At 42.6% G+C, this 22,158-nt stretch overlaps 1 protein-coding gene across 3 annotated transcripts in view; it reads right to left on the minus strand.

Moving 5' to 3' along the window:
• rtel1 (regulator of telomere elongation helicase 1) overlaps positions 1–22,158 on the minus strand; it is a 62,597-nt gene that overhangs the window by 22,545 nt on the left and 17,894 nt on the right. For all 3 annotated transcript variants that reach the window (XM_031311670.2, XM_031311678.2, XM_031311660.2), the window contains 15 exons: positions 20,831–20,984; positions 20,663–20,701; positions 19,458–19,533; positions 17,240–17,337; positions 15,357–15,412; positions 13,344–13,415; positions 13,164–13,245; positions 11,672–11,804; positions 10,102–10,215; positions 7,762–7,802; positions 5,638–5,723; positions 3,967–4,044; positions 2,464–2,541; positions 1,901–2,047; positions 793–908 (listed from right to left, as the gene is read on the minus strand). In XM_031311670.2, the coding sequence (XP_031167530.1) occupies positions 793–908; positions 1,901–2,047; positions 2,464–2,541; positions 3,967–4,044; positions 5,638–5,723; positions 7,762–7,802; positions 10,102–10,215; positions 11,672–11,804; positions 13,164–13,245; positions 13,344–13,415; positions 15,357–15,412; positions 17,240–17,337; positions 19,458–19,533; positions 20,663–20,701; positions 20,831–20,984 (1,370 nt within the window). The remainder of the gene's footprint in view (positions 1–792; positions 909–1,900; positions 2,048–2,463; positions 2,542–3,966; positions 4,045–5,637; positions 5,724–7,761; positions 7,803–10,101; positions 10,216–11,671; positions 11,805–13,163; positions 13,246–13,343; positions 13,416–15,356; positions 15,413–17,239; positions 17,338–19,457; positions 19,534–20,662; positions 20,702–20,830; positions 20,985–22,158) is intronic.

Genomic DNA, 22,158 nt, shown 5'->3' on the forward strand with positions numbered 1-22,158 from the left:
GTTAAGATTCTGCTGAATCCTCGTCCCATCCTCAGTCCATGAACACAGTAAACACATTAATGAAGTAAACATTTTGGCTGCTGTCTGTAGATTCCTTCATGCACAACTCGTATTCTTTCAGATGTTTCATACCAGATGTTGTAACAGTGGTGATGTTGTGTATAGTTTAGGGTCCTCGCCACCACCAGACTAATCAGCATTGTAAATTGAACATGTAGCTGGACTTGAATGGCCTTCTTTTGACTGAAAGTTCTGCCAAACTACACTTTTTCTGCTCACGAGTTCCATTTCCACTTTCTCACAGCCTACTGCATTGAACGCTCCACCTACGTAAACACCTTCCCGTAATCAACGGCGCCGTCTTTACGTCGACCAGCGTAGCGCGCGTAGTGCAAGCGTAGGGTTCGGTGGGAAAAAATTCTAAGGTTCAGCAGAAACCCAACCCGTCAAAAAGCCCAATATTCAGCTGAATCCGAAGCTGAATCCTGGATTCGGTGCATCCCTGGTTTATGACAGATGACAAATTTTGCTTTAGCATTAAAGCAGTGGTTCCCAACCTTTTGGTCTGAGGTTACCCCACAGTAAAATCCTTTGATGATACATCCCGATATTGGTCGAACTAAGAATACTACAGGCCCATGAGTGGTTAAGTGAAGGTTTTCTCTATTTATTCACTGCAAGTCCAAACAGTTAGAAAACAGCACACGTTTTTCAGTCTGTAAATTAAAATGACACAACTATAGAGCAACCATGGGTCAAATTGGCTTCAAAGCTTTCTGGGGCTGGACTGACCTCTGATCACACAGCAAGATGGCTCCATAGTCCTCCTTGTGGCGAATGACTCTACCGATGGCCTGGTTCACAGCTCTGAAAGCCTGCTGTCTGTACCACTCCTGTCCAGACAGGTACTACACACACACACACACACACACACACACACACACACACACACACACACACACAGAGAGAGAAACACACACACACACACACAGAGAAAGAAACACACACACACACACACATACAGAGAGAAACACACACACACACAGAGAAAGAAACACACACACACACACACACACATACAGAGAGAGAGAAACACACACACACACACACACACAGAAACACACACACACACACAGAGAAAGAAACACACACACACACACACACAGAAAGAAACACACACACACACACATACAGAGAGAGAGAGAAATACACACACACAGAAACACACACACAACACACACAACACACACAGCGATAGAGAAACACACACACACACACAGAAACACACACCACACAGAGAGAGAAACACACACACAGAAACACACACCACACACACAGAAACACACACACCACACACACCCCACACACACAGAGAGAGAAACACACACACACACAGAAACACACACCACACACACAGAAACACACACCACACACAAACACACACCACACACACACACACACCACACACACCCCACACACACAGAGAGAGAAACACACACACACACACACACACACAGAAACACACACATCACACACACCCCACACACAGAGAGAGAAACACACACACACACACACACACACACACACACACACACACACAGAAACACACACACACACACACACACAGAAACACACACACCACACACACCGAGAGAGAAACACACACCCCACACACACACACGCACACACAGAAACACACACATCACACACACCCCACAAACACAGAGAGAAACACACACCACACACACACACAGAAACACACACCACACACACACACAGAAACACACACCACACACACACACACACAGAAACACACACACACACACACAAATATCAAACACCATAGGATTGAGCATCCAAGCCTTGTTTCTGTGACACTCAGTAAAGCGTTCCCGCTCACCTTGACCCCAGGAGTTTTCTTCCGACTCATCTCATCCAAGAACTGCATCTTCAGGATGACTCGAGGGTCCATCTTTGGAGGGAAAGGAAGGCCGGTGATGACCACACCCCGCCCAAAGGTGTCTGCAAAATCCAGACCCTCGCTCGCCTGGCACAGGAAGACGTTTATAGAAACGCAGTGAGAGGGAAGCATTTGGGGAAACTTGCATGTGATATTGTGTCCCTGCCGCTTGTAAAAAGCTTTTTGGTGAAGCCAAAAGCCAGGAGCGTTCTGAACTATAGCCATTACACACCAAATAATGGGAAAGTAATGGATGAAAAATTAAATATATAGAGTGACAATGTTTTTGAGCTTAAAGCCTTTCCGGCAATAAGCCAAAAAAATGACACTAGAGGAAAGGAGTTGGGGCCACACAAGACATGTATTTATGATATACCCAGACATATCTCGTCTGGGTATATCATAAATACTCATAATTAATTTAATGACAACATACTTTTTGGAGACTGAGTTGTCGAGGTAAAACTGTACATTTCAAAATATTTGACATACAGTAACCCCACCTTCCCGCGACACACAGCAAAGAAAGTTCCTCCTTTGGATGTCGGATCGTTGACTTTGTTGTAATATCCGTCAATAACCTACGAACACACAGAGAGACGAGATCAACTGTTGGTATCTGTGCTCACGCCTGACAAAGCTTTACTCTTGGCGGGAATTGTTGGGTCTCTGTAAATTAAAGAGTGTGGTCTAGACCAGAGGTTCTCAAACTGTTTTCAATAATGTTCCCCCTTTGAGTTGTTTCTTAAGCCAAGTACCCCCCCGACCAGTGCTAAACATTTTTGGTAGAAAAAAGACACAGTACATTAGAGCGCTGGCATTTATTGATTTACTGAAAAACGTTTAAAATGCTATGTTAATGTTTAGAATCCATCATATTTCAGATTTTTTTTTTTTAAAAATGGTCAAAATTTGACCCAAGGACAACACAATGTTTAAAGGTCCCATGGCATGAAAATTTCACTTTATGAGGTTTTTTAACATTAATATGAGTTCCCCCAGCCTGCCTATGGTCCCCCAGTGGCTAGAAATGGTGATAGGTGTAAACCGAGCCCTGGGTATCCTGCTCTGTCTTTGAGAAAATGAAAGCTCAGATGGACCGATCTGGAATCTTCCCTTTATGACGTCATAAGGGGAAAGGTTACCTCCCCTTTCTCTGCTTTGTCCACCCAGAGAATTTGGCCCACCCATGAGAGAAAGAGAGAGACATCATGGCTTTCAAACGAGCAAAGTGGCAGTTGGTCAAAGCCTCCACCTTGTCCCTCCTCCACCTTGCCCCCCCCCCTCGCTCCTCCTCAGTAGCATTTAAAGCTACAGACACAGAAATGGCACATCCTAAGGAGAGCTCATTGTGGGACTGGCTCTAGTGGCTGTAATTCTGCACCAAGGCTGAATTTCAGAAAGAGACTTCAGATACAGTATTAGGGGACCACTAAGGTCTATATAAAAGAGACTTCAGATACAGTATTAGGGGACCACTAAGGTCTATATAAAAGAGACTTCAGATACAGTATTAGGGACCACTAAGGTCTATATAAAAGAGACTCCAGATACAGTATTAGGGACCACTAAGGTCTATATAAAAGAGACTTCAGATACAGTATTAGGGGACCACTAAGGTCTATATAAAAGAGAATTCAGATACAGTATTAGGGGACCACTAAGGTCTATATAAAAGCATCCAAAGAGCACCATGTCATAGGACCTTTACTTAAGGAAAATTCTAAAAAGGTGACTTTAACTTTTACCAAAGTCATTTTCTGGGAAGATACTTGTACTTTTACTTAAGTATTACTTTCAAGTACTTTATACAAGACTGGTGTAAGCCTACTCTATCTGGAACGTGTCCTGAGATAACTTCTGTTATGATTTGAAACTATAAATTAAACTGAATTGAATTGACAAGCCCTTAAGGAAATGTTACCAGCTCACACCACGACTAGCTGATGAAATATTGTTGTTTGTTGCATGTACAGTATCTTGATATTTCACAAAACCAAACTCACCTCATTGAAGTTGCCCTTTCCTTTGGGTTCAACAAACATGGGTTTGACATTCTCGATGCGATCTGCGTGTCCGTTAGCCTGGTGAGACAACACGCGCACTGAACATGAACTAACATGGCAACACTCAACTCAGAAATCATTTGGAACATCCAAAATTAATGAATCAACAAAATTACAATATACTATAACTAGGGGATGTCTTGATCAGCTTTTTTTTGGCCTTGGATCCTGATCCGATTTTTAAAATATTGAACATTTGCCGATACAGAGTCCTGATCCGATCTATTGCTAGCGCCTCGCAAAACGATCATATTGCAGATATTGCAAGTGGATGTTGGACTGTTTTGACTTTCTAGTTTAAAATACTTCCACGCGGCTGACATGTTAGCCACGTTGCGAGTTAGTCTCTCATAGCCAGACCTTCCTCCACAGCGCTGCGGAGGAGGGTCTGGCTAGTCCACACAGCATTCCTGGTTGGGAGAAAAACGGGCTCTGGTTTACTGGCATTTCTTTGAACTGATCACTATCGTCTTGGGCGGTGCTAAGCTCCGGACGGAGCCACGCTGCCGCTGCAAAATAGCCTCGGGAAGGAACTTTGGTGGAACGTGTGTACGTAGGGAGGCTACTCTGGATTTAAAATGGCTGTCGAGTGTGTGATGAGAATTTCGCTCGGTTCATGCTCGGAGGATGTTTCCCAAATCGACTGGAGTTTAGAACGCCAACACAAAGAAAGCGGAAGGTGAGTGACATCCGGCCAAAACTGAGGGACATCTAGCGGGACCTCCGGCAGCAACGGAACAATTCCATAAATGAAATGTTGTCAATATAGACTACTTGAGAGTTTACGTTCCGCCGCAAGTTAGACAGATAGATAGATTTTTTATTGATCCCAAAAAAATGGGAAATAACTTTGTTGCAGCAGCAAAATTGAGAGCAAAAAGTTGTTTTGTTCAGCTCAGCTGAAGTAAGGTGATCGCCGATCAGTTAAAGTGCTCATATTATGCTCATTTTCAGGTTCATAATTGTATTTAGAGGTTATATCAGAATAGGTTTACATAGTTTAATTTTCAGAAAACACCATATTATTGTTGTACTGCACATTGCTGCAGCTCCTCTTTTCACCCTGTGTGTTGAGCTCTCTGTTTTAGCTACAGAGTGAGACCTCTCACTTCTGTTCCATCTTTGATGGGAGTCGCACATGTGCAGTAACTAGGTAAGGACTACTAGCCAGTCAGAAGCAGAGTATGAGGGCGTGCCCTGACAGTACCTAGGTAAGGACTACTAGCCAGTCAGAAGCAGAGTATGAGGGCGTGCCCTGACAGTAGCTAGGTAAGGACTACTAGCCAGTCAGAATCAGAGTATGAGGGCGTGCCATGCTAGCAGCTAGGTGAGCATTATAACGTGTGTTCCAAAGTGACCACGTTTGTCTCTGAAGTAAAGGCTGGACTACAATAGAGCTGTTTGGAGCAGTTTGTGAACAGTGTTTTCTGTTGGAGATGGTAAGTCCCTTTGGGGTGGACTTTGGGCTTTTTCACTTTGTAAACCTATAACGTGCGCAAAAAAGATATATAACACAATAAAGGAAAGGGAAAAAGCCAAAAAGCATAATATGAGCACTTTAAATATAACGCTTTGTTTTCCTACAGGTGATTGTGCTGAATTCCCACTTACTCTCCAGAAGTCCAGGGTTTTTTCCATTAAAGGGAAGGAGGGGAAAAACACTAGGAGACCATGAGGAACCACGCGGCTCAGGTTGGCTGAGGAGAGAACACAGCAAGCAGCACGTTCATGTGATGACCAAGACAGAAAAGATAATAAATCTTGTACTACAGGCACAGTTAAAAATGAAGGGGCGAAAGCCGACAAGCCTTCTGTGTTAATAGGACGTATTCTGGTGAAACAATAATGGAGCTGAGAAAAGAAACATCTGAGGGCGCTTTTTCATTTGGCTCGGTTTGCGTTCACACTTCACTTTGTCAAACGCACCAAACATCGTAAACAGATGTCACACGGTGGAAACGGTCACTCGTCTATTGGACAGAATATCTGAGTCAAACTCTCCGACACTTCTGGTCTCAGAAATAATGGAGCAACACCAGATTTATAACGTCTCAGGTTTTCTGGTTCTGCTTTAGCGTTTCTAATATTTTAGAAGAAGGCGAACAATGTGATCAGCTGACAGACAGCGAGAGAAGGAGAGATGATGTCACACAGACGACCAGCGATGTGTGCTCAGAAGAAGTTAGGATCTGAAAGTTATCGTCCCTTGTGGGAACTGTGTCCAAAATGAGGCCCTACGGCCAGTCTAATCTGACTCAAGTTAATTAATTCCTGCGCCTTCTTTCTATCGGGCTTAAGTTTACCAAAACACAAGGATCAATCGGAGACAAAGAGTTCAGTTAAGCAAAGTTTACTGAGTCCAGCATAAGAGTTTCAACACAGCTGTGGGTTCACAAAAACAGAGTCTAAGTTTCCCCTAGCAACAGACATCAAGTCAGAGCCCGGTCCACCAGGATCTCGGTTCGAATGAGCTCCGATCTATTGTCTCCCTTCATCTTTTATCCTCCCCTCACAGGAGGCTTAATCTTGCGGTACACAATGCACTTTTATGCCATATAAGGCTTAAAGTGCCATATAAGGCTTAAAGTGCTCATATTATGCTCATTTTCAGGTTCATATTGTATTTAGAGGTTGGACCAGAATAGGTTTATGTGGTTTAATTTTCAGAAAACACCATATTTTTGCTGCAGCTCCTCTTTTCACCCTGTGTGTTGAGCTCTCTGTTTTAGCTACAGCGTGAGGCATCTCACTTCTGTTCCTATCGTTGTTGGGAGTCGCACATGCTCAGTGAGGACTACTAGCCAGTCAGAAGCAGAGTATGAGGGCGTGCCATGCTAGCAGCTAGGTGAGCATTATAACGTGTGTTCCAAAGTGACCACGTTTGTCTCTGAAGTAAAGGCTGGACTACAATAGAGCTGTTTGGAGCAGTTTGTGAACAGTATTTTCTGTTGGAGATGGTAAGTCCCTTTGGGGGGGACTTTGGGCTTTTTCACTTTGTAAACCTATAACATGCACAAAAAAGATATATAACACAATAAAAGAAAGGGAAAAAGCATAATATGAGCACTTTAACCTATTGTTAAAGGCTTAACTTAACCTTCTTGTGCATCAGAGTTGACCTGGAGTACTTTAACCACTTCCTTAATGCCTGCACACAGCTCTTTTGCAACAAACAACTTTAACTGCTAATATTCTACACCCTTAAATCATATACAAGTCTGTAAATTGTGTGCAAGGTTGAAATTTCAGGCTAGTAAATGCTCTGTATTTGGTCCACTTCCTGTATTTGGGTTAGATCACGTTAAAGTGAAGTGAACTATAGAGCACTTGGAAGCGAATCAAGAGTTCAGCTAACTGTTAGGGAAATTTTGATTTACATACTTTCACTCTTGTTATTTATTAAAACTGTTTGCATAGAATAATATTATACTGATTAGGTCATCGTCTCTTACCAGATAACAACTGACGACACCAACTCTTGTATCATGAGAGTTTTTCGTCAGGACATTGTCTGTACTATTCTGTAGTGCGGAGAAGGCCTCCTTGCTGGGTTCACAAGTAAAATGAACTTTGATATAACTTCAGTGGTTCTGATCCTTTGATAATGTAATTATTCTAACACAAACCAACCGGACTATCCCACCAAACGCTCCAGGGTTCGGTTAAAACGGCCGAAACTGCTCAGGTGTGAAAGCAACCTTAGAATAAATACATTTCTATAGAGTTTGATCTTACCAACAGTGCTGCCTAAAGATGCCATGTTTTCAGGAACAAACCTGTCACAGAAGGAAAGATTATTAGTTTGATTTACATTGTTACAAAAAAAAGAAGGTAAACCCTCTGTAGAGTGAAACTATTTTACTATTAAAGCAACTGCTTTAAAGGCAGAGTCACATCAGGACGTTGTGTCAGATGTACACAAAAGATACGGTTAGTAATGCATGTTAGAAGATGGATATGTCTAAATCAGGGGTCTCAAACTCAATTTACCTGGGGGCCGCTCGAGGCAGAGTGTGGGTCAGGCTGGGCCGCGTCAAGTATTCAACAAAAGTATTCTTTGTTTGCTTTCTTAAATAAATCTTGTTGCCTCAATAGACATTTTTTAAGAACCGGTTCTTTCTCTCATCTCCCTGGTATGTTGTATACTCCTCAACATGTCTAGTTGAGTTATGACGTCTGATGTCATATTCCTTGTACACCGCAACTTTCTCTGTGCGTATCAGACATGTAGAGGTGCTCCTGTGCTCGATAGAAAAAATATTCCGTCTCCCACTTTCACTGAAATTGCCTGAGCTCGTCGCCAACCTTTCTCTTCATTGTACGTTTTGAGAGAGACGTGACTGGAACTAGGTGATGGCATATATTTTCCGTCACCCAGGAACACGTTTCAACCAAGTGACTAACGTTGATACTTCCCCAGGTACTTCACGGTTGGCTAGCTTGACAACCGTTGACAACAAACGCTGCAGTCACGAGACTAGCTATGGTAGCCCGTAAGTGCTAAACAAATAAAAGCGTGGCAAGCGTGGCACACGCAACGACTCAGCAAAAAGGTGCGTTTCAGAACAACGCGCGGGCCGCACTGACACTACACTTTGATGTCAAGTAGGGGGGCCACAAAATATCAGCCCGCGGGCCTCAATTGGCCCCCGGGCCGCAAGTTTGAGACCCCTGGTCTAAAGACAGGAGGCAGAGTTTAGAAAGATCAGCGAAACAAAACAAAATAGGAGTCAAAATTTGTTTTTTCAACCGTTTTTGTCACACAAGAATATCAGAGTTCACAAAAGGACAGATAAACAGATAAAAAAAAATGCGTGAGCATGGTCGGAAATTAATCCTCGCCAAGCGCCAAATGCGGGAAATTTTTCATTTGGCGAGTATACAAATGGAGGATTATCTGCTACATGGCGAGTAAATGTTTGTGCCAAAATAGTTCTGTTTATCTATTTTCTTCTGTTCCTCTGATGTCTGCACGATGAGACACACACACACGGACACACACACACGGTTGTTTCACTATCTTTGTGGGGACCCGTCATTGACATAATGCATTCCCTAGCCCCTTACCCTAAACCATCACAACTAAATGCCTAACCTTAACCTAATTCTAACCCTAATCCTAAAACCAAGTCTTAACCCTCAAACAGACCTTTAACCTTGTGGGGTCCAGCATTTTGGGCCCCACAAGGCTGTGCAGACCCCCCCAAGTATACTGTATTCCCCGGTTTTTGGACCCCACGAATATAGTAAAACACACACACACACACACACACACACACACAAAACGCCAGCCAGCACATTACTTCTGTTTACTAATAGCCAGCGTTTAGCTCGGGCTAATTAGTTAGCCAGTATGTGTTGATTTTTGTCAGCCAGCCTGTCGCTGCCCGATGTGAGTCGAGCGCTGATGTGAGTCGAGCATGCGTCACTTTGCAACAAGTAGCCTCCAAGATGCTAACGAGAGACTTCTGTAATGTCAATACAGTAAAAATGGACCTACATAACGAAGTCCGTTCACTGCTGGCTACAAGTTAGCAATCAAACAATCATAGATGGCTTAAACGTTTTTGAAATGATCTTCTGTTATTGTATGTAAAGAGAAAAGTTTCAGTATGACACGTTATGCCGTAAACCGTTTAAATCTGAGCATGCGCGACTCACATCTGCACTCGACTCACATCTGGCAGTGACTCAGCCTTTCAAAAGAAAGCACGATTAAAACCAAAGGATAAACCAGCAGGACTTGCAACCCCAACCAAAAAGTTTTGTGAAGCATGTTTTAAAAAAAAAAAACACAATTTAATATTTTGGCTGGTAAAAAAAATATGCTTGGCCGCTGGATTTTTTTCCATCTACCTGCCAACTTGGCCGGTGAGTCAACAAGTTAATTTCGGACATTGCTTGTGAGTCACATGACGTCACTTCTCACACACAGATACACAAATACAAACCAAAAAGATATTTTCCAACATAGTTCTCTGTATACTGTAAATAGGGACTGTGGCGTGTGTGACTTATATGTAAGTAGTCGTTGATTAAAATGTAGAAACGTGTTTATAGAATCAAAATACAAACCTTCTATCAAACGCTGAACTTAGCTGCACTCCGTCTGGGCCGCATTCAATGATACCAACAAAGATCTGGTCACGCTCGATCACATGGCTGTTCTCCAGAGTCACAGGGAACTTTCTACACCAACACCACGAACAAGAAAAAACACTGGGATCAAGACCAAGGGTAGGAGCTGGAGCCCGACCAATATATCGACGGGCCGATATTATCGGCCGATATTAGGTATTTTCCAAACTATCAGTATCTGCATTTATAACGGCTGATAAATGAATACTTAAAAAATAAAATAAAAACGGACGAAACCCCCTTCAACCATGTTCTGAGTGTTGGCGTTGTGTAGTTTGTCCAGCAGAGGGCGCTCTACAGCGTCCCTGCTGGCAACACGTGTTTAACCCTTTAAATTTCATATCTTAAGTTTGTATTTTTATACATTTTATTTATCAGAACTTTAATATATTTTGATGTTCTGTTGTGACAATAAAACAAACAAGTTTATTTTTAAACTGCATTATCATATTATTTTAGTGAGGACTCATAAGTAACTACAAATAACTAATCTGTTTGTTTTGTTACGTGTTTCTAGATTAAAAAAAAAATATTAATATATATATATATATATATATATATATATATATATATCGGGCTCTAGTTTGTTGATTATTATATTGTAGGTGGTGGATGTTTTCATCGCGGTTTGAGCGGAAATTATACCATATTTGTTTGCTTCACCTTTTCACCTGTTGGTTTTTGGGGCTTTGACAGAGATGGGGTGAGCCTGGGAGCGAACACTTTCTGTTGACCGCCGCACTAACGCACGTATTTGGACTCACAAAGTAACTTTACATTTGGTAGCTGCAGTAGTTGTATTTTAGGTGTGGAGGAATAAATCATTGCATCCCAATCTGGAGCGCATCACGGTGTGTTTATGCATCTCTCAGAGTTCAGGCCCTCGCTGCAGCACTTTGTTGGACTGCTTACAGCCGCAACACCAAGGTTTACCTATTGTTAACAACAACAACAACAAAATGACTGATGACTAGGGTTGGACTAATGAAGTGCTGGCAAGTTTTACATTTGCTATTTTGCATAACATTTCCTACTTTTGATGGAAGCTGCTTTTAGTTAATAAAGCTCTTCAGCTGTGAGGAAAATATCTCCGGTGTGAAAATTCTTTGTAGTCAATGAACATATTTGGACATATTGTTTGTAACACTAGATAGTTTTTCATTTTGGTGTTGCAAAGCAGTTATTTTTATTGTTAACTGTTGTTCAAAATCAAAGAAAGAAAGAAAAAAATCACACATCAACTCCATATTGTTAACAACATTATTAATTACAGGGTTTCTGCAGGTTTCACCAAGTCAAATTTAAGACTTTTTAAGACCTTTATGAATGAAATTTACAGTAACATTTTAAACAGTTTTCTACTGATATTGTATGTGTCTTTCGCGATATGTCGCAGCCTTTCGGGATACTGTATGTATATGGCGCCAGTTGATATCGCGATGACGATTAAAAAAAACAAAAAAACGAAACGATATATATTGTGCAGCGCTAGCGACAGGTGACTTACATCCTCATCTCAGAGGTGAAGGAGGAGAGCGGGGAGAGGGTCCCGCTGGTCAGGATGATGCAGCGAACACCTTGATCCACCAGATCCTGCATGCTGAAGCCCGGAGAGAAGCACCAGTAACTCAGGATGTTGCCTACGAAACGGTGCAAAGAAACACATGAGGCAGGTTTACTCAGCAGGTTTGTCGTTGTTCTCATTATTCTACATAATGTGCAAACCTGCAAACTCAGAAGGGCTGAAAAAGGTGACACATCCCACATATACATACACACATACATATATATATACACAAAAAACAGTGAAAACAGTATCTCGCGTTTCTGCACAAATAAATATAATTAAATTAAAACTCAGAATGTTAAAACTAGGGGTGCAAGATATATCGACTCGTTATCGCAATATTATATCAAAAGTGTCGCGATAAGTATGCAATATTTAGTTTATTTTGTGGAGCGCTGCGTCCCGTCCGTTGGCTGTGTGGCTTAGCTGTGTTTGATTTAAAGCTTGAAACGCTGTAATGATCATGTTTCATTGGCCAGTTACCGTGGTTACCATGCCACCTGCACACGTTAGTGCACGTCAGCGCACAGGGACACTACGTGACAAACCCTATGGAGCGTACCACGTGTGTGCTTATTTCAACAGAGTGACAGTGTGAGCGAAGAAATAGATAGAGACAACTAAATGGAACCAATCAGAGAAGAGAAAGAAGTTGTGTCCTGTTCTCTTTATTTATATATTTTATACTGTCCAACCAGTAGAACATGTCCTGTTCTATATATATATATATATATATATATATATATATATATATATATATATATATATATATATATATATATATATATATATATATTTTATACTGTCCAACCAGTAGAACATGTCCCGTTCTCTTTATATATATATATATATATATATATATATATATATATATATATATATATATATATATATATATATATTAATTATACTGTCCAACCAGTAGAACATGTCCTGTTCTCTTTATATATATATATTTTTTTTTTTTTTTTTTACTGTCCAACCAGTAGAACATGTCCTGTTCTCTTTATTTATATATATATATATATTTATATATATATATTTTTATACTGTCCAACCAGTAGTACATGTCCTGTTCTGTAGACATGGTCCTTATTTATTTATTCATGTTGGACCAGTCCAATATGACCGTCAGTTGAAATACACCTTGTGTTGTAAGAAACATTGTTGTATTTGTTATGAATCTATTTTGATGTGTTTTACCGAAACTTTTGTAATTTTACATACGTTTAAAAATATCAAAATTAATACAGATATCGCAATATTCACAATCGATATTGCAATATCACATTTTGTCAACATCGTGTAACCCTAGTTAAAACATCTCCACCCTAAGCAGATAAACAGTCGGCTAAATTCCTCAGATTGTGATTCTGCGTCAGCGCTGAAACCCGGAAGGAGACTCCAGATTCCCGTCAGGGTTAATTATTACCTTGTTTCTTTGCTGAAGGCGCCGCCCACGCGTCGGCGCTCGCCTTTTTCTTGTGATGGCTGTTGTCTCGATGGATGTGAACCTGAGACCAACAGCAGACGTCACCGTATGCATGCTGTAAGTTACTGTGTGGAGATACATTTTCCAGATGGACACGCGTGGTTTTTAATGAACACGCACCTTAAAGTAAGCCGTGTTGGACTCCATCTGCTGCTGTCGCTCCTTTTCTGACGGCTCGCCGCAGAACACCAGCTACACCAAACGGGAAGAGAAGAAGAACTTCACCGCTGCTATTATTTCTCTCAACAGCTTCGTACTCTCTGCTCGCTTGTTTACCTCCCTCCCTCCCTCCCTCCCTACCTCCCTCCCTCCCTCCCTCCCTCACTAACCCTCCCTACCTACCTCCCTCCCTCCCTCCCTCCCTACATACTTCCCTCCCTCCCTTCCTTCCTTCCTTCCTTCCTCCCTCCCTCTCTTCCTTCTTTCCTTCCTTCCTTCCCTCCCTCCTTTTCTTCCTTCTTCTTTCCTTTCTTCCTTCCTTCCCTCCCTACATACTTCCCTCCCTCCCTCCCTCCCTCCCTCACTAACCCTCCCTACCTACCTCCCTCCCTCCCTCCCTCCCTCCCTACATACTTCCCTCCCTCCCTTCCTTCCTTCCTCCCTCCCTCCCTCCCTCTCTTCCTTCTTTCCTTCCTTCCTTCCCTCCCTCCTTTTCTTCCTTCTTCTTTCCTTTCTTCCTTCCTTCCCACCCTACATACTTCCCTCCCTCCCTTCCTCCCTACCTACCTTTCTTCCTTCCTCCCTCCCTCCCTCCCTACCTACATCCCTCCCTACCTACCTTTCTTCCTTCTTTCCTCCTTCCCTCCCTACATACTTCCCTCCCTCCCTCCCTCCCTCCCTACATACTTCCCTTCCTCCCTCCCTCCCTCCCTTCCTCCCTCCCTACATACTTCCCTCCCTCCCTCCCTTCCTCCCTCCCTACATACATACTTCCCTCCCTCCCTCCCTTCCTCCCTCCCTCCCTACATACATACTTCCCTCCCTCCCTCCCTACATACTTTCCTTCCTTCCTTCCTCCCTCCCTCCCTACCTCCCTCCCTCCCTACCTTCCTCCTTCCTTCCTAATTTCCTTCCATCTTCCTTCCCTTCCTTTTTAATTTTTTCCTTCTTTACTTCCTTCCTTTTTCCTTTTCCTTCTCTTTCCTTCCTGGCTTGTTCCTTCTTTCCTTCCTTGATTTTTCCTTCTTTCCTTACTTACTTTTTACCTTTCTTCCCTTACTTTCTTGCTTTTCTTCCCTTCCTTCCTTCCTTCTTCCATCTTTCCCTCCTTCCTCTATCTTCCTCGTTCTGTACTAAGTTCTGTTCTGCTCGTGTCGTCTGTCTTTCTTGTTTATTTGTATTGTAAAAAGCCTTTTTAACATCCAGATCCCGGGGACGACAGATGGAAAATAGCCTTTTGGCTAATTCTGGTATTTTATACTCTAGACCACTGGTTCTCTAACTGTTTTCAATAATGTACCCCTTTTGAATTGTTTCTTTAAGCCAAGTACCCTCTGACCAGTGCTTATCATTTTCGGTAGAAAAAGAAGTCTATATAAAGAGGAACAGTACAGCGCTGTCAGCGATAGATTTACTAAACAACAGCCTGGTAATTGAAAAAAACATTTAAATGCTGATGAGAAAATGAGACAAACTGTAAAAAAAGATAAAAACTTGGAAAAAGATGGTAGAAAGAAGGAAGGAAGGCAAGAATAGGTCGAAAATAGTATCAAAAACTTCAAAAACAGTGACATAACTTAAAAAAAAAAGCTAGAAACTTGTAAAACGTAGAAGGAAGGATAGATTAGGTCCAAAGAAGGCGACACAAATGTCACATTTTTGGTAGGAAAAAAAAGTCTACATAAAGAGGAACAATGTTCTGGACAACAGCCTTGGAACTATTAAACATTTTGTTAATTATCTCACGTACCCCCTGCAGTCCTCCAGAGTACCCCTAGGGGGACACGTACCCCCATTTGAGAACCACTGGTCTAGACAGAGCCAGGCTAGCTGCTTCCAGTCTTTATGCTAAGCTAGGCTAACCCCACCCTGAACACACAGACTGATATACATCTGAACATTTCACTCTCCAGAACAAAGATTTTAAAACGTGTATTTTAAGAACCCTTCCTTTAGCTTCCCCGTGTAGCATACCTGTATGATGTTAGCAAGCTTCTGCAGTCCTGTTGTGTTCAGGAACACTCCTTGCTCTGATGAGAAACAGAAGTCACACAACTCTTGTTAATTATACAAATTACTACACAAACCCAGCAGACTAGTGGTGCGGAGAATATCGCTACGGCAACATATCGTTGTCCGTTTTCGTGCGATACGAGAATCGATACGCTGGCGCCAAAATATGGATATAATATGATTATTTAAATACATAAAATAAGGCGCTCTGCTCCCAGCATCGATACTTCATGGCTCCTCGAGGTGGTGGTTTTTATTTGAGGTTTTTGACGTTTGTTTTAAAACATTTTTGTCGCTATTTTCGTTCCTTGACGATCTAGGGTTTTTTTTCGAAGTTTTTCCTCTCTTTTTTTAAAGTTTGTCGCTTTAAAAAAAGTTCATATCTCAGTTTTCGTTCTTTGTTTCAGCAAATAGAGAGTTATACATGTATACAGCAAACTATCTTACTTAATCTACAATTATAATCATTTGTGTTGTTGATTTGCCATTGCAGTTATTGTCACCCCACTATAGGATATTATTTGCAGGAAATGTTTATGAATGAGGAAAGGTACATATGGAGCAGACACATGTATTAATGTTATAGCTGTTATTGTCTATCTTACTCACTATTTTATTTATTCTATTTTTATTCTTGTAGTTATTTTTTGGAATCTTAAATTCCATACCAGTCCAGAACCGGTATAGAGGTACTGAGATGTGAGAGAGAGTGTGGGTACTTTTGTAATGTTAATTTTTCTTTCTTGATCAATGGCATGTATACAGACTTAAGAGCAACATGTATGACTTCATTCTCTTTAAATAAAAAGTTTAATAACAAAAAAAAAAGTCACTGTTTTTGGGCTATTTTGTCGCTTTTTTGAAATTGAAATTTTTTTGTTGCTTTTTACAAAGTTTTTGTCAACGTTTGTCTCGAGGTGGCGCTCAACGCTAGACTTGAAGGACTATCCAATTGCGTACAGAGTCATTTGAACTATGCCCAAACTTAAAAAAAGACGGTCTTTCTAATCTATCTTTTTAATTGGGTGGCAGTAGCTCAGTCCGTAGGGAGTTGGGTTGGGAACCGGAGGGTCGCCGGTTCAACTCCCAGTACGGACAAAAGTACAGGGTGTGGATTGGTAGCCAGGTGCTCTTGAGCAAGGCACCGTACTGGTCCAGCACTGGCAGCCCACTCACTCTGACATCTCTCCATTTGTGCATGAATAGGTCCTGAGCATGTGTGTATTTCAGGCCTGTGTGTAGTGATTTCTAACAAACAGAGTATAAATTGTAATTTCCCCACTGGGGATCAATAAACAGTATAAATTAATAAACTGTCTGTACACTTACAAAGTTCTCAATGCTTCGGTTTACATGTAGGGACCCTCATTATGCTACCGTGGAAGTGTGGTGATATTTTGAGCCTTGTTAGTGGTATAGAAATAGAGATTTCTTTTTACTTTCCTCATGCCCCGACGACTAGCGTTATAAGCTAATTAGTGGTTTGCGATAAAACTGGTCACATTCGATTAGCATGAAAACATATCCCAGAGAACGGTCGACTCTGTACACGTGTTATTAACCCTTTAAAGACAAAACTTCCTAAAGAAGTCCAACTACAATTAGATCTGAGAAAAGTCTTTCAGTTAGTTTGACGCTTTATTCAACGTTTTTGGCGGGGGTTTTTTGCCGCATTTTACATCCATTTGGCGTAGGTGCTGCACCTGAGACTTATAATGGCGGGCGAAACCCTGGTATGAAGGGAAATAAAACTCCCATCTGCAAAAACTACACCACATGCTGGACAGCAGACAATGTAACGAAAATCAAGTGACATAAATACGAAGGAGTGAAGCCATACTGACGTCCTGCTAAGTATCCAGTGATCTGCTCCAGAGCTTCGTAGACCTCCGTCTTGCTCTTGTAGGTCAGGTGGGCTCTCTCTAACAGCTCATAGATGAAGCTGAGACGGACACAAGACACTCCATTACAAAAATCCATATTCAACTCACTCTGCAAGTCAAAAGAAAGATAACCACTGGAGTCTTATTGTAATGATTTAAAGTGCTCATATTATGCCTTTTGGCTTTTTCCCTTTCCTTTATTGTGTTCTATATCTTTAGTGCATGTTATAGTTTACAAAGTGAAAAAGCCCAAAGTCCACCCCAAAGGGACTTACCATCTCCAACAGAAAACACTGTTCACAAACTGCTCCAAACAGCTCTATTGTAGTCCAGCCTTTACTTCAGAGACAAACGTGGTCACTTTGGAACACACGTTATAATGCTCGCCTAGCTGCTAGCATGGCACGCTCTCATACTCTGCTTCTGACTGGCTAGTAGTCCTTACCTAGGTACTGTCAGGGCACGCCCTCATACTCTGCTTCTGACTGGCTAGTAGTCCTTACCTAGGTACTGTCAGGGCACGCCCTCATACTCTGCTTCTGACTGGCTAGTAGTCCTTACCTAGGTACTGTCAGGGCACGCCCTCATACTCTGCTTCTGACTGGCTAGTAGTCCTTACCTAGGTACTGTCAGGGCACGCCCTCATACTCTGCTTCTGACTGGCTAGTAGTCCTTACCTAGCTACTGCGCATGTGCGACTCCCAACAAAGATGTTACAGCAGTGAGAGGTCTCACTCTGTAGCTAAAACAGAGACCTGAACACAGGGTGAAAAGAGGAGCTGCAGCAATGTGCAGTACGACAAAAATATGGTGTTTTTTGAAAATTAAACCATGTAAACCTATTCTGATATAACCTCTAAATACAGTTATGAACCTGAAAATGAGCATAATATGAGCACTTTAAAAGTTTGATGATTCTGATTACAGTTTTGGGCTTTTTAACCAGAAAATGATTCCATTTCCAAACCCATCTAACCAGGAGACGGGTTAGACAGAAGGACTGAGCCGTAGGGCTGGGTATCGTTCAAAAACATTTGATACCGGTGCCGTGACTTCGATACCGGTTCCCGAACGATACTTTTTTTCCCCAATTACATAAAACAAAAAGAAACAACATTACGGCACACATTTTAATTATTTTTCAGCTCCTACTACAGGAGCCCGTGTGTCTCGTATGTAACGTGGAGTTTTTTCTGTGTGTCTCTACGACGTGTCAACGTTAGACAGCCAATCACAGACATTATTAGATCTTGGTAGAAGCATGCTGCGTGCTTATTGGCTCGCTGACGCTGAGGAGATTTACACCTTAGGTAGTGAAATTGGGTATTGAATGACGAGGCATTTTTCGATACTCGATAAGGCATGGATAACCGACCCGAGCCCGACGGGTCCCGAGGGGTCCCGACGGGCCGGGCCGGGTTCGGACAGATATTTAGAAATGATGGTCGGGTTCGGGTCGGGCTCGGTCACATCAGCGAGATAAGGCATTTGTTGTAAAATGGTGCTGCGGCTCCTTTAAGAGAGCTCAGTGTGTGTGTAAAGTGGGCAGAAGAGAGATAGAGAAAGGGGAAGCAGACGTGTAGATGTGACCGGAGCAGAGTTGGTGGAATAAGTTTAAGTTTCGTACACAGTGTGTGCGGTGTCTGAGATAAACTCCAGACTGAAAGCCAAGTTCATTCATCTGCTCACCAGAAACGGGATTTTAACCCTGGAGGTAGCGAGTCACCCCTGGTTTTCTGATCACGGTCGCAATCGAAGCAAGCGGGAAAAAACGCTTATTAACGTGCGCTTGTTCCCCCGTGTGCGCTGATGCGCTCATCTGTTGACATTTCTGAATGTCTTCCAGTTGCTTAAAAAACGGGCTTTCCACACAAACAAACGTACATGTGTCAATAGTATGAGAAAAAAAACATGATTTTAACTGTGTCGGGCTCGGGTCGGGCTCGGATATAAATATCATAATGCCTGTCGGGCTCGGGCCGGGTTCGGTCACGGCTCTGTCGGGCTCGGGCCGGGTTCGGACGGAAAAATTCGGCCCGATCCAGGCTCTAATACTCAATACTTTAAAGGCAATTCGGTCCGTGCCTAAAAAGTCATCAAATCACATTTGGTTACCCAGCCCTACTGAGCCATTAACAGACACTGCTGTCTGCCTACTATCTTCTACACTTTCCCATACATTCCAGGTTTCGTGATGCCTTTTTCACTCGGCACTTCATAGGAATCGACGGCAGCTTCCAGACTCAGCAATATCTCTGTCAAAGCAGACAAAAGCAGTTTGTGAAAAGTCCCACAGAGCATTGTTGATGACCCAAATTAGTTTATGACATAATCACGGCAAATGCTCAAAATATAGGCCGTTACACACCGGGGTAAACGCAAAATAATCGCCTGTGAACATTTCGCATCAAAACTATTCATACCGGCAGCGATGCAAATTTGCAACAGTTTTCAATGAAGGGTTTTTAAATATTTGCGCCAGCTCATCGACCGTGTGAGTGGGACAGTTTGGAGTCCTTCTGTGGACGCTGCTGAAGCTAAAAGCGAACACTAAGCTAGTGTAAGCTATTTATTTGAGTTTCCTTTTAGCGAAATACTTTACGCCGTTACGCGGTGTAGCCTACGTATGTCTAGGGCTGTTATTGTGAAATGTAAGAACAGAAAATAGTAGCCTAGTAAACGCAACCGTCAAGGTTGAAAGGAGTAATAAAGTCTGCCGTCTATATGGCCTCCTGTTGTTGAATTATAATCATCATAGTCTCGCATCGCCAGACCTTCCTCCACAGCCCTGCGGAGGAGGGTCTGACTAGTCAACACAGCATTCCTGGATGGGAGAAATACAGTTTATTGTAGAGATGCACCGATTACAACTTTCTAGGCCGATTCCGATTTCAGACTTTTCATTGAGTGTGAACTGCCGATACCGATTTTAGCCGATTCCGATTTCATATTTTCTAACCACCTTACAGCACGCACAAATATTTATTTTCTATCTTTTCTTTAATAGAACATTTTACATTTTGCATAGAACATAGAACATTTTTTTAACCGATAATCTATCGCTATAAAATAGAACTATATAAATTACACCTGGTGTGAGAAATTCACTGCATATAAGTATAAGTAAACAAAGCGACGTGATTGGTTGATGTCTTTATTCGAGGTGCGGACAAAAAACTAAACGACCTCGTTCAGAAAGATTACGTCGCTTTATTGTCGCTTAATATTTACCTTCTGTGTAAAAGTACTCATGAAAAAAAAAACAAGAGTTAAAAAAAATTTGAAAGTTAAAGAGTTCGAATTAATCACACAAAAAAAAAACCTCCCCGGTGCGTAAAGACGTTTGGGCATTTTAATCTTCTTTATAGCTTTAAGAATACTTACGTTTGATTTTGGCAATGGTCTCTACTGTCATTTTAAAACCTGGAATTCAAGAACATTCTGTAAGGATTGATTTTGTGATAACAGTCAAATACGTGTTCAATGTTGATTCAATCAGGCGCCATAGAGCCCGCCCTCCCCTCTACGTGAGAGACAGATAAGCCTTCTGACCAGAGTTGAGCGACTCCACGTTGAAGTCTTGGACAGAGTCTCCGTGGCTGACTTCTCTAGCCTGCTCCACCAGCAGCCGGTCCACAGCAGTGATGGCTGAGGCTACGTCGTAGGGAGTCAGGTCAAAGGACGTCGATTCTTCACACGTCTTCTCCTGCAGAACACAGAAACACATGAGGGGGGGGGTATTCTGTGCTCTTTGCTACCACAGGCAAGACCACAGGCACGTAGATGCCGCCTCCGGCTTGTGAGATGCATCTGTGCCGCCCGCACATTTGGGACAGACATCTGACATGCTTGACCATAAGGCCGCGTTCAGACAGCCAGCGTCGGCCCTACGGCGGTCCGGCAAAAACACACAGGTCTTTCCATTCATTTTGAATTGGGGGAGGGGGCGGGTGGTTAGAGCTGTAATAGGGCCTTAAAAGTTCGACCCGACAAGGCCAGAGCCCGACAGAATTCGTCACAAGCCCGACAAGTAGATTTTGATTGACAGCTTTTGAAAAGCCCGAACCCGTTTACAGCCCGACATTATTGAAATGCAGCTCTTTTGCCTTTTGTTAAGAATGAGTAATTTATAAATTTTTTAACATCATGTATTCATGACTAATGGAGGCTATAGGCCACGTGGAAGTTGGAACAAAGAAATAAAAGAAGTCCTCCAGAGGCCAGCCTCCGTTTCACCTCCTCAGCATCTGGTAGGACCAGGCTAGTGTACCAGAGTCTGGTAGGACCAGGCTAGTGGACCAGAGTCTGGTAGGACCAGGCTAGTGTACCAGAGTCTGGTAGGACCAGGCTAGTGTAACAGAGTCTGGTAGGACCAGGCTAGTGGACCAGAGTCTGGTAGGACCAGGCTAGTGTACCAGAGTCTGGTAGGACCAGGCTAGTGTAACAGAGTCTGGTAGGACCAGGCTAGTGGACCAGAGTCTGGTAGGACCAGGCTAGTGTAACAGAGTCTGGTAGGACCAGGCTAGTGGACCAGAGTCTGGTAGGACCAGGCTAGTGGACCAGAGTCTGATAGGACCAGGCTAGTGTACCAGAGTCTGATAGGACCAGGCTAGTGTACCAGAGTCTGGTAGGACCAGGCTAGTGTACCAGAGTCTGATAGGACCAGGCTAATGGACCAGAGTCTGATAGGACCAGGCTAGTGTAACAGAGTCTGGTAGGACCAGGCTAGTGGACCAGAGTCTGGTAGGACCAGGCTAGGTGTAAACATGGATTGGAAAGCAAATGTGCAGATTCCAAGTGCTTGTTAGATTGTCTAACAGTGTCTGAAACCCCCTTTCCAATGATTGAAGCGTCAGACATTCTTTGTAACTTTTCAAAGC

Source organism: Sander lucioperca, chromosome 12, assembly GCF_008315115.2.
Source record: "Sander lucioperca isolate FBNREF2018 chromosome 12, SLUC_FBN_1.2, whole genome shotgun sequence".
Taxonomy (NCBI): domain Eukaryota; kingdom Metazoa; phylum Chordata; class Actinopteri; order Perciformes; family Percidae; genus Sander; species Sander lucioperca.